The 12,784-nt window shown below is 52.1% G+C and overlaps 1 protein-coding gene across 2 annotated transcripts in view; it reads left to right on the forward strand.

Annotated features, from left to right (window-relative positions):
• Positions 1 to 3,141: 3,141 nt before the first annotated feature.
• MCTP2 (multiple C2 and transmembrane domain containing 2) overlaps positions 3,142 to 12,784 on the forward strand; it is a 124,550-nt gene continuing 114,907 nt past the window's right edge. The window contains exon 1 of one of the 2 annotated variants that reach the window (XM_044445060.1): positions 3,142 to 3,253. In XM_044445060.1, the coding sequence (XP_044300995.1) occupies positions 3,236 to 3,253 (18 nt within the window). In that variant the 5' untranslated portion in view covers positions 3,142 to 3,235. Of the gene's footprint in view, positions 3,254 to 12,244; positions 12,299 to 12,784 lie in introns of those variants that run through there. The other variant, XM_044445061.1, reaches the window with a different exon arrangement.

Consider the following 12,784-nt stretch of genomic DNA (forward strand, 5'->3'; position numbering starts at 1 on the left):
CCCCCCCGCCCCAACACACACACACACACACACACACACACACACACAACTTTGTGCTCTGCGTGGCTCCAGGAGAGCCACCATTCCGATACCCCATCAGTGCCTCAGCATCGTCTTGCTGCGAGGTATTCCTCTCGACGTGGGAGTCTCTCGAGATGCTGGACTACCACCCCCGTTATCCCCAGCTAACAGGGCATGGAGGGTCAGAGTTGCAGTCTGAGGCATTTGGACGGTGCTGCTCTAAGGCAGCCCCCGCCCCTGCCCCCCCAACACGCATGGATCCAGTTTGGGACCTGGAGAAATGGCTGGAGCCCCACCCCGAAACGCTGGACCAGGGGACAAGCATGTTGGTATCCGTGCCTCTTGGGCTGAGTCTTACTCCGCAAAAACACGGGACACAGCGATGTCTCTTTAACGAGGGGTGATCTAATGAGCAGGCTGCTGGCACTGGTGCCGCCCAGGCTTCTTCTGAACAGGTACTTTAGCAATGTCTCCTAGCAGCTTGTTTTGTGAAGGAGGCTATTACACTGATACATTTTGTACTGGAACGGTCTTTGATATTCAGTGATGTGCTCATGCTTTTAAATTCTTTACCTGCTTCATGGGAATGAACCAAGTGTCAGGGGAAAAGGATTTTCTCTGCTTTTCCACAGCTGAAGGGCCAATGTTACAGAATTGGAAGGATAAACCCTTGTTCCTATAATGCAATGGATTGAGGAACCTGCTACACTGTTGATACCTGAAATGTGGCTTCTAAGTACCTGCAAGTAGATACTTAGTGTGATATTTGGTTCTGAGAGCTTTGCCCATCTCCACAGCAAGGCAAGGAAGTCCTGGTTGGATTGCATAACAATCAACATTTGTATTTGATTGATTTGATGGTGGGCATGTTGTGAGCGGAGCCGGCTGGTGCCGGAGGTCAGACTAGATGGCCCAGGAGATCCCTTCTGACCCACTCTGTTTCTATGTTTCTATTTATTTATTTAAAGTTTTTATATGCCATCCCAGTACTCTGGACGGCTTACAAAAAGTCTCTGGACGGCTTACAAAAGCCAAAAAGCAAAGCGAACCATAACAACAACAGCACACAACAGACTGCACCCGATAAATAGTGATAAAAACAAGGATAAAACCAAATTAACTGTTTAAATATTGGGAAAATAGAGGGTGCGATCCCATGCGTGGCCAGCCTGCAAAGCTGCACCACTCCCACGGCCCTTTCTCCATCCATACACGAATAGGATCGCAGCTTGGGACTGCCGGGAACATGGGGCTCCCGGTGGCTCAGCACTAGGGACTGAGCCTAGTGTAGCTTGCACAGTGGTTTCAATGTTAAGCTGGAATCTGGGAGGTCGGAGTTCTAGTCCCCACTCAGTCAAAGCAACCTGGGGTAGCCTAACCTACCTCACAAGGTTGTTGTGAAGGTAAGGTTGAGAGGAGGAGGGTTATTACATAAGCCTTCTTGGGTTCCTTGGAGGGGAAAAAAGGCAGGATATAAATTTATTTATTTAGTAGATCTGTTTAAAAGCCACTAGTTAGCATCCTGCTCTCTGGGAGGCTGTTACAATAAAAAATAAACCCATTATCCCCGGGTTACAGATGGCAAGAGGAAGTGCTGATGCTGGTGGGGAAGCTGAGGTCAAGAGAGTATGGTTGACCTCAAGGTGAGCCCAGTGCTTACAAAATCTTCCCCTCTTGGTTCCCGGTCTGGCCAACAAAAGGAACAGAGGCCCAGCTTAGTGCAGGGGTATTGAATTTCAGCCCAAAGGCCAGCCCGGATTTGGGAAGAATTCTCAGGCAGGCATGAGCTCCGAGAGGGGCAGGGACAAACGTACCCATATGCTATAGCTCAAAGTTGCTTCTGCCAACAACGAATCCTCCGTCCATCCAGCCGTTTGCAATGGGGAACAAAGATCGGGTGTGCCTCTAGAGGCAGTGATAGAGCGTGGCTTGATAGTGTTGGAGCCCCGAATCTTTCACTTGGCACCCCAAAACACTGGGAAGCTTGGATGCGGGCAGAAATGAAGGTCCAGGTACCCCAAATACCTCTGTTGCGTCAGAGACCCTGGAATTAGCTGCGATTTTGCTCACATGTACTTTATCTTGAGATCACTTTTCCTGCTGCAACCAACAGTTGTGAAAGTTTGGCTATGAAAAAGCCAGACAAGAGGGGAATGGACTGTTCGAACTGCGGGTTGGTGAGGCTTTTGTGCATTCCATGGACAGCAGGGGTGACGAACGAGCTAGAACTTATTAAACCTGGTTGGCAAGATAACAAAGCTGAGGCACCTATTTCGGCCACCATGTCATGTGATCCAGCTCATTAGGAAATCTATAATGCTTGGAACGCTCAGCGACAAAAGGAAACCAGGTGGCCAAAGAGTGAGGTGGTTAGAGCCACCAAAGAGGATGTGGCCAGAGCACAGTTCGGCTGAAGGAGGTGGCACGGGATCAGAGAGTGTGGCGAGATTTGGCCCGTGGGACCGCTTATCGTTGGACGTGACTGAACAGCTGAACAACACTCCATCCCGCGTTGACCCCCACCCCAAACCCTTCGGCCTGAGGGTTATTTCTGTCAATGCGTCCCTTTTATAAAAATAGAAGCGTCCTTTGGAGACCAGGACCTCCAGGTCCACACAGAGACTTTACAGCTTAAGTAAACCTATGCAAAGCTGTGCCGCCGCTGCTGATTCCTTTCGCTGTGAGCCCGGGCCTCTTGCAGGCTCCGTTTCCAAGAATAAGGGCTGCCGGGTCTGAGGCTTACGTGGGAGCCCTGTCCTCCCTCAGGCCCTTAAAGGAAGCCGTGCTCGCTGGGACGGAGGCTGCGGTCACCCCAGGGAGAGCGCAGCGCTCTGCACATGCTTGAGCCGCGTTTCCTCCGCGCTTCTGTTGCTTTAAAGAGAAGGCAGCGCCGAAGCGAAGGGGCGGGGCTGGGGCTCCTGGGCCAACCCGAGCCGTAGAAAGTTTCTTACAGGAAAGAGCAATTAAAACAAGCGCAGCAGCAGCTGCTGGACTGCGTTGCACTCCCGGTCTCCGAGTCGGTTTCCGCCGTGGAGCTCCCGCGGGAGGGACGGCGCGCTTCCCTGGCACCCTTTCTTGCCTGGCACCACCTTCCCGGCTCCGCTGGCCGCCTGTCGCCCTTCTCTCTGCGGATCGGGGGCTTCGGGAACCCCGGGGAAGAGGCTGAGGGCGCTCCACGCTCGGAGACGAGCCCCATGTGGGCACAGCAGCGCGCATGGCCGGCGCCCGGCAGGTACGTCCAGAGATGCGCCCGCTGCGAGCGCAGCTCCAGGAGGGCGCTTTGGGGCGTGGGGAGGGAGAGAGGAGGGTTGGGGGAAGTCTCTGCAGAAGGTCCTCCTCGCGGCCCCAATCCCTGCCTGGAGTGAGGAGCCTGACTCTGAGCAGGCGGTGAGGGAGGGAAGGGGCGCGTTGGAGAGCCGAGCTCGGGCAGCGTGGGGACCTTTGGGAGGCTGGGCGAAAGCGGAGCGAGGAGAGTTTGGGGGGCTCCTCCTCGCGGAAAATCGAGCAGGTGCGGTAGCAGCGGATCGGGCCCTGGAAGGCGGCTGGGAGCCGGCCTGTGGGTGCTGCGGGCGAGCGGTTGCCGTCCGTCGGTGCCCGGAAAGCGCCTTCCGAGTCGCTTGGCGCGACTCCCGGGCGAGGCTCATTTTGCCGCCGCCTGGTCTTAGGATCGCTCCAGCAGGCTTCGCGGCGGGTGGGCGTGACGTGCAGCCGGGCTTCGTTCTGCCTCCAGGTGAGGATCCGGCTGCCTGGCTGATCCCCCAGTCCATCTGCGGGCATGTTAGCATAAGAACCTGCTGGGTCGGCTCTTATCTGCCCTCACGGTGGCCAACCAGCTCCCCGCAGGCTCCTTTAAACAGTTCAACAGCTCCTCCTGCCCAAGTTTCCCAGCAACTGATGTGGCTGAATATGCCGCCTCTGACAGCGCAGGTAACACCCAGTCATGAGGACTAGTAACCATTAGAAACTTTGTCTTCCATCACTTTCTCCCTTTGAAATTGGTGGCCACCACTACTTCTTGTGGCAATGAGTTCCACAGTTACATGCTGTTTTAAGAAGTTCTTCCTTATCTCGAAGCTCCCACTAAAATTGGAGGTGTCTGCTCATTCTGCATCCATTTCTGATTCAGCTCTTTTTTAACCAGCCTCGATGAACAGAGAGATCTAAACCGGCAACAGATGCTTATTTCCATTCTGGGCAAAACTTCTAATGGCTGGTTTCTCGAATCTGTGATGCTGCACAGAGTGCCAGCCTGCTGTGGCCAGTAGGCAGTCTTGCTGAGCCTGGGGCCGGGATCGAGGCTCAGAGTCTCTGTAAAAGAGATAAGATGGAGGAGGAGATGTAAGCTGCCTTGAGCCCTTTGTAGGAAAAAGGCAGGATATAAATTAAAAAATAAAAAATAAATAAAATAAAAGCAAGCAGGGTTTAATTAACTCCATTCACAGTGCATGTGCTCATGCAGCCTCCCAGAGCCATGAAAAGGTTGGGGGTGCCCTGTAATAAGGGTTCTAGCTTGGGACAGTGCTCCCCAATTTGTCAAACTAGTTCTTCTGCTGGAGAGATTTGTCTGTCCCACAGGTTTTCCTCAGCAGAGATGGCATGGAAAGGAGCCATGTCCTAGCCAGAGGGCTGGGCTGATTGGCACATGATGCGATTCTCAAGTGGAAATTCACGGGTAAATATTGGGATCTCCAGGCTCACTGTGATTCTGAAGAAATCCACACGGTGCCCAGTTGGCTGCCATGGCAAAAGTGTGTGGAAGGACCTTAAAGCAATTTCCCTTTTCTTTTGTTTTAAATTGTCTGCTCATAAAAAATAAATTGCACCCAGCCTTTTGGTCCAGAATGGTGACTCACAGCTCCATTATATAAAGCATTACACAAGGACTGTGGAAGTATGGTGCTAAAGAGCCAGACCTAATCATTGAGTGGTGAAGTGCGTTCAAACCAAATGCCCTGTGAAATAATAAGGCCTTTATAACGTGCCTAAGTGACATTAAGAGCGAGCCAACATGCGTGGGAGGGAGTTCCACGACCTGGATATGCGGGACAAAACCCTCGTCCCGTGTCTCACTTAGCTAGACGGTGCGGGGGGGGGGGGCGGTGGAGTTCGCTCTCCGGCACAGCCGTTGATGGGATGCACGGTGCCGTCAAGCTTCTGCAAGAGAAGGTAGTTTTGACTCAAGCCATTTGTCAGCTTTCCGCCTTCTTATCTTTAAACCAGCCCGATTTGGGCTTTCAATCATTCCTAAAACCTGGGCAACCAGCAGGTGAAGGGTTCCCCACCACTTTAGTTGTGCTTGAAGGCAGACAGGACGGCTGGCTAGCCAGGACACCCCTTTTGTGCCTTTTTATCCCAGTCCGATGTGCAGTGTTTGCATGATGCAAAAGCACAAAGGCCTGGAGGTAGATTTCACGGATCTTGCCTTGAGGGCACAAGCACACTGGCCTGTTTGAGATTTGGCAACCCTGGTGTGACGTGGGCAGGGGTTAGGGATCTGGATCTTCCAGATTTTCCCTGGAGGCGCCGTACGGTCTCGGAGTCAAGTGCTCCCAAGTGCATGCTGCACTTGGGAGGTGGGGCTGCTGGTGGGAAGGGACCCTGCACTGTGGGTTCTGCTCCTCTCTGATAACGGACGGTAAAGGGCAGCAGTTGCTGTTGTGACCACTTTGGGGTAATGCGTTCACCATCCTGAGCCAGTTTCAGGCCGGCGGAATGGGATGCGCTCACCTGGTGGAAGTGGCGTGCTGGGGAATTGAATGCCACCTTGGTTGTGCTTAGCTGAGCTGTGTGAGGGTCCCACCAGTCGTCCTGAAGCACTGGGGGCCATGGGCTGCTCCTTGTCCCAAGCCTAGCCAGGCCGCCGGAGATCTGGTGGGCCCTGAAACGTCTCTCCCTACGCTTCTGCTGCAGCCCCATGTTTGATGCTGATCCCACCTTCTTGCCAAGTTCGAGCAGTGGCAGCGAACAATCAGCACACCAGATCGGAGCCCCGAGGTCCGAACGATTGCAAGGCCCCGAGCTTGCGGAAAGGGGAACCCAATGGGAAAAGAATGGGTCTTTCTGCTGTGACGAGGGTCGTCTGCTGCTTTGGAGGGTGGGAGGGCTGCTGGCTGCACCACTGCCCAGCACTGGAGATTTTTTGTGGTGGAAGGGCCAGGGATGGAAGTGGTGCAGGCAGCACCTGTTTGTTTATGACGCTTCTCTACCTCGCTGCAGCCCCTGGGCCCTCTGGGCGGTTCACAGGTATAGTTAGTCTAACTAAACGTAGGATAGTTCTGTCTAGTTAGCTCAGGGCCTGATTTGGACAGGGGAGATGGAAACTGGCTGGGAATTATAGGCTGTTCTCGTGCTTGAACATTCATTCATCATTATTTATACAGTCACCTGAATTAAAAAAAAGAGTGTTCCGCTAAGTTTCTCTGGAGGAATGGATCAAGGATGCATCTTTGGCTGTCCGAAAGACACCTGAAGATTGAAAGCAGGGTAAAGGAGGACCAGGATCCCTTTCTGATTTTTGTATTTACAGCCAACAATTTTGATACAATAATAAATATAATATTGATTTATTGTATTTATAGCCAAGCCAAAATACAACCCCTTGCCCTCTCGGTTTTGTTTTCACAACAACCCTGTGAGGTAGGATAGGCTGAGTCAGTGGCTAGTACAACGCGGCCTGGTGAGCTTCACAGGGATTCGAACTGGGCTCTCCAGAGTCCTAGCCCAGCATGTGAATCGCCGGCCTCTTCTGTCTAGCCTGCCCTACAGTTGAGAGCAACTCTGAGCATGTGGAATGGGGCACCTTTGGGTCTTGAGAGCAGCCTCCCCAGCCCAGTGCCCTCCTCCAACTTCCATCCGCCCCAGCCAGGATGCTGATCGGGGGCAGGTTGGACAGCCAGCCTGGCGTTGGAGCACCAGGTGAGGGAGAGGTGGGTAAGGGCACAGGCTGATGCGTGAGGGCACAGAAGAAGGTCCTGCAGCCCCGAGCATTCCTAGGCAGCTGTGGATCCCACCCTTAGGGACGTGGACTTTTGAAAATGCAGAGCAGGCCCCCGGAGAACGTCAAGGGATCAGGCCCGTGTGTGGCACCCCTTGCCGATTTCTGGCCTCTGTCCTGGGAACGTCACCTTTTCCATGCCACAGCTGTTTCCACCAACCACCAGGCTTTCACCAGCAGGAAGTCGCTTTTTTCGTGAGCTAAATTGCTGCACATTTGTGGGAACCGAATTGAATTTCTGCCATTGTGGGGTCATAATTGGCCTGCTTGACTTGTTAGCAAGAGTTGGGGGAGAAGTTATGCCAACAAAAGGCTAAAGCTTGGAGTTTTTTCTCCCCCGGCACCCCAGTTGATCTGATCTGATCTGATCTGATCGTGCATTGAGGATTAGGGCTGTGTGTCTGCGGAGACCTACCTACCTGCCTGGCAGTTTGTTACACTGAACGGCACGGGAGGTTACTAAATCAGTCCCCCTGAAATTATGACTTTGTGGGATTGTGCAGCATTTAGACTGTGCATCACTTTAACTGATTGCTCTTCTGTGTTTCCACCCTTGGTGCCTCTCCCTTTCTCCTCCACCCTCCTCGGCACGCACGCACCATACCTCTTCCTGGGAATACAAACCAGTGGCCGGATGCCAGATTCTATCCTGGAATGCATTATTTACCGGGCTTCTTGCGCAAGAGGCCTCTCTTATCGGGCTCTACCTTCAGGGTGCAATCATTTTTCACGGAAATGGTATATTCTTAACTGGGGCAAGTTTACAGTTGTGCCACTTGTGTGGGGCTGTTGGGGAGGTGCTTTGCGCTGCTCGGGAAGCTGGTTCAGGGGGGCCCTTTGCAAAGGATTGTTGTGTTAGTCAGTGGTCGCAAAAGCAACTGACTCCAAGCAAGAGGCTTGTGGTCCCTTAAAGATTAACACTCTGGTTATGGCAAGCCTTGGCTCTAACCCATTTCATCAGATGCGTTGTTGTTGTTGTTGTTGTTGTTGATTCCCACCTTGCATTCCTATCCTGCTTTTTCCCTCTTGTGAGCAATCCGCTTTATCTGCACACCAATAGCCTTGTGAGGTCGGTTCGGCTGAGAGCGAGTGACTGGCCCAAAGTTGCCCTTCATGGCCAAGCGGGGACCAGAACCCTGATCTTCCAAGTCCCAGTTCAGCACTCTGACCACCACACTCCACTGCACCTCCTGTCCCCCTGCCAGCATGATAGGATTTGTAGTCCAACATACCTGGCGGGCACCAGGTTGGGGAAAGCTGAGCTAGAGCATTTTCCCCCAGTGAAGCAATTTGCAAGGAGCATTATGGAAAGTTTCTGGTGGCAGGGAGCAAGGAAAGCGAAGCCAGACGATCACGTTATTACCAGAGTGCAGTTTCTGCAGCTAGCGCGGCCCCCGCAGCTGCTCTTCACCCTAGAGCTGGATTCACCCAAGGTGCTGCCACCTTGTGAGTCCAGCTTCCAGGCTGTCAGGACGCAGTCACCTAATCCATGTGCGAGGAGTGGTGCTCACAGCCACTTCAGGCCTCTACCCGTATCACTTCTGGACAGCTGTTCGAAGAGTTGTGTGCTGCAGAAATGGTCCCAGCCACCGCGGCACAGCTGGGACAGAGCTGGGTTTCTTTCTCTCCCTCTCCTTGCAGCTGACTTTGTACAGGAAGGGTTATTGCAGGCCTGGGAGCAGCAGGGACCATCCTCTGCCAACTTTTCCGTGGCTGTTACCTGAATGCCACGCGTCTTTCGAGCATTAGTTGACACCTGCTTGCTTTTGCAGATGCCAGTCCTCTGTTTGGAGGTGCAGCTCTGCTTTACTTGTTATCATGGTGCATTTATTATGCTTAATTTCCACCGGTTTTCCTCTTGTAAGGACCCCACAGTGGCTTCCATAGACCTTTGAAGATGATCTATTTCCACCAGAAGGGAAAGCGAGCTGCCATCAGTATGAAGTATTGTGGAGAGCAGTGTGGTGTAATGGTTAGAGCACTGGACCAGGAGAGTCCCCTCGTGAATTGGCTATGAGGTTCACTGAGTGCCTTTGGGTCCCCGGAGGCTAACAGCAATCAGACACACTGTGCAAGCCACTATGGGCTCCTTGGGGGAGGGGGAAAGAGGCAAGATAGATGTGTGATAAGCAGGCATTTCTGCTGTGGTGAGATGCGTTGCATTTTTCATTTCGATAGCTGCCACTGTTTCTGAGATCGCCTCTGTGCACATATTGTGGCCTGTGCAGATGCTTTGCAAAGCCCCATTCTCTTTATCATCTTCTTGGGGCAGTTTGGAAGTGGCTGCCTGGTTGACCCCGGAATAAGAGCTGGGGGGGCACTAGGTTAGGAGAAGCTGCCCTTGGAGCTCCCCGTCCTGGTCAGTCTTCTCCCAGGGAAAGTGCTCCCTCCAGGTTTGTGCACAGTCCTTAGAACCTCTCACGAAGGTCTCTTGTGGGGATTGGCTACCCTGATTTGGATCGCCTTTTTGCCAATGTCCTGTTTTGAACCGAAAAGGAGACGAAACGAAGTCCAGCAAATGAACCAAATGCTCCTGCCTTTAATTGGTTCTCATCAAGGCCTTTTCAGGAGAAGAGTGCAACCTGTCTCCATTTGGTACCTCCTGCAGGTGGTGCAATGGAAGCCATCACCCCCAGCCACGGCTGGGCTTGCTGGGAGATGCAATCCAGGGGGTCTGGGGGCACCAGATGGATCTAAAGACCCCTAAGCCTCTGGTGTCTTCATTTCAGCCCTTCTGGGTCCGACCTCCCAGTCTTAGCCTTCAACTTCTAACCCACCTCAGTGGGTTCATGTTCTCTTCAGGGTGACCTGGGGCAAGGAGTCGCCATCCTGCCCAGGACAGGATGTGGGCAGGGCACAGTGTGCAATGAAGAAAAGACAGACTGCGCCTTCCAAAACAGCCCCTCTGCAGACCTGCCCTGAAGTCCAGGAGCGCCCTCCTCCTCCTCCGCATCTTGCCACCCTCCTTCTCCATTTCTTCTCCCTTCTCTCCCAAGGGTGGGCACCTTGTCGTCCCCTGGATCACTTGGCCCACATCTCCCATGATCCCACCCAGTTGGCTGTGCTTGGTGGGGCTGATGGGACTTGTAGGCCAAAAGGGCCAGATGGCCACAAGTCCTCAGATAAACACCCGAAGAAAACAGGCAAGAACCAGTTGGAGGTGTCATGGAGGCGCCATCAGCACCAGCTGAAATCATGCTCCAAGGTAGCCAAATAGTTAAAGCAGTCCAGAAACTCCTAAATGATGAACTGCAGGTATTGGGTTTCAAGGATAAGCTGGCAAATTCCAGCTCAAGCACATGCTTGTTTGATTTGGCTTGGAGATTAATTTTCGTAATTGACTTGATTCAAACTTCTTGGTTGTGAGGAGGAGGAAGCGGCGGTGGCAGCCGCGTCATGGCTGTGTGTGTGTTTATCTGCACACACATATGTTGCTTAGATTTTATGGCTTGGTGGATATACAGTGTTGCTGGTCCTGTGACCACAGGGAGATCAGGAGAGCTCTGTTGACTCATGTACTCCCTGTTTCTCTTCTCTTCCTGCATGTGCAAATTTCCCCTTTCCTTTTCCCTTTCAGAAGCTAATTATGGTGCTCTGGCAGGTTTGCCAACCACGGTTCGCTGCAGAGACTTTGCAAGCAGATGCATGACTTGGGTTGCAAACTGCCTTGGCGTGATCGTTGGTTTGGACATCACGGAGGTGCAACTGTGCCACCAATCCAGCAACAAAAGGGAATGGGGAGCTTTTGCGTGAGCGGTAATGAGAGGACGGGCACGCCGAGAGCCTGGAGTACTTCTGATGGGGCAGTGATATCAGGCACACCGAAGCTTGTCAACCCATTTTAAGCCAAAATAAGTCACTGCTGAAAATGTGTGGTGGTTTCTCTCGCATGGCAACTTGCTGCTTCTGTCAATCACGTGTTATAATTTCTGGGCCTCTGTAGCAGTCATGACATGGCACTGGGGCACTGCTGCGTGGATTCCACGTGGTCTTGGAAAGTAGGGCTGTCTTAACCTTCATATAGCCTGAATTACCTGATCCTACCTAACCTTGGAAGCTAAGCAGGATCAGGCCTGGTTGAGACCTGCATGGGTGACTTAAATGCTGTGAACCACCCAGAGCACTTTGACTATGGGTGATATAGAAAGGTCTATATGATGGATGATGATGATGACCGCATGGTAGAATGTATACTACATCTAATCTTGTTTAGTTTCTATTGTGTGGTTGTTGCATAAAATGGGCCCTGGTGCCAGGAGGGATCGGCTCGTCGTATGAACAAATCTTCCTTCCAGGCAAATGGCCTGCACAGCGGACTCAAGCGGCTGACATGGCATGCCATTGTTGATAAGCCGCTTTGGAGCCACCTTCCCTTACACAGTTTTTCTGGATTTCAGATCTTACTGGGCTTGGGAAGGAGGAGGTCTTGCACCTGTGCCGCTGGCTGGCTTCCTTGTGGACGGAGTGTGGGACCAGATGGACCTTTGCTCTGATCCAGCTCGGCTGCTCTTAGTTTTCGTCTGTTCTGTGATAGTTGGCTGCCCAGTTTATGTGATTGCTTTTCGTGCCCCATGAAAGTTCATGCAAGGTATGAGTTGCTTTATACTTGAAAGTGTGCAGTGCAAGCCACAAGAAATGGGTCTTTATGCTATACCATTAAATTAGGTTTATCCTGCCGTTAGGAGTTAGGCTGCTTGAATGATTAAAAAAAGTGAAAACAAAGCAACATTTGATTAAAAGGCAGCAAACCGCCAATAATTGTAACAGTGGTGGGAAAAAATCAAGAAGAGGAAGCTGAACAGAGCTTTTAGAAAGAGTTGCAGAAGACACCCTTGGAAGTATATGCTCCCAGTGGCTAATCTAAATTTTCTTAGTGGCCATCCAAAAGTCTGGGTAGGCTGGTATGAGTGCACGGGGAGTCCTTCGAAGAACCTTCCCAGGAGGTACCATATTGCTGGCAAAAAGCAGCCGTGAATTGAACGACCTCCTGATGAAAGTGAAAGAGGAAAGTACAAAAGCAGAACTACAACTGAACAAGAAGAACACAAAACATGCCTGCAGAAGTATTGCACAACTTTAAGGTCAACAATGAAGAAACCAAAGTTGTGAAAGATTTTGTGTGCTTCTACCTATTCGAATAGAGACTGCATGCAGGAAGTTAGAAGAAGACTGAGACCTGGAGGGGCCGGCAGTGAAGGAGCCAGGAAAGATGATCAAGTGTAAGGATGTTCCCCTGGAGACCAAGGCCAAGATCATCCACATTATTGCATTTGAGATCACAAGGTATGCGTGCGAAAAAGGCTGGCAGGAAGAGCACAGACGCATTTGCACTCCAGTGCTGGAAGGGAGCTTTGTGGGGACTCTGGACTGACGGGATGACAGACAGGTGGGACCTAGACCCGATCAAGTCAGAACTCTCCCTGGAAGTACAAGCGACAAAACTGAAGTTGTTGAACGTGCGAAGGCGAAACTCACTGGGGATGGTGAACGTGTTGGGCAAGCCGAGGGCAGAGGAAGAGGAGGAGGGTGGATTGAGCCCGTGAGGGAGCCGCAGCCTTGAGCTTACAGGAGCTGGGCGGGTCATTTAGAGCAGGGCATTTGGAGGGCTTTCGTTCAAAGGGGCTCCGTAGGTTGGAGGCAACTTGACGGCCTGTGCCAAAACAGCAAAACCATGAGGGATGAGAGAGTGCGATGCCAAGCCTTTCAACTGAACCTGGAAATGAAACATGATACGCATTATGCACCAAATCTCTTCAGATGTAGAAGTGG

The sequence above is a fragment of the Varanus komodoensis genome, unplaced genomic scaffold (genome assembly GCF_004798865.1).
Source record: "Varanus komodoensis strain SLA01 unplaced genomic scaffold, ASM479886v1 scaffold46_3, whole genome shotgun sequence".
NCBI classification, from domain to species: Eukaryota; Metazoa; Chordata; class Lepidosauria; order Squamata; family Varanidae; genus Varanus; species Varanus komodoensis.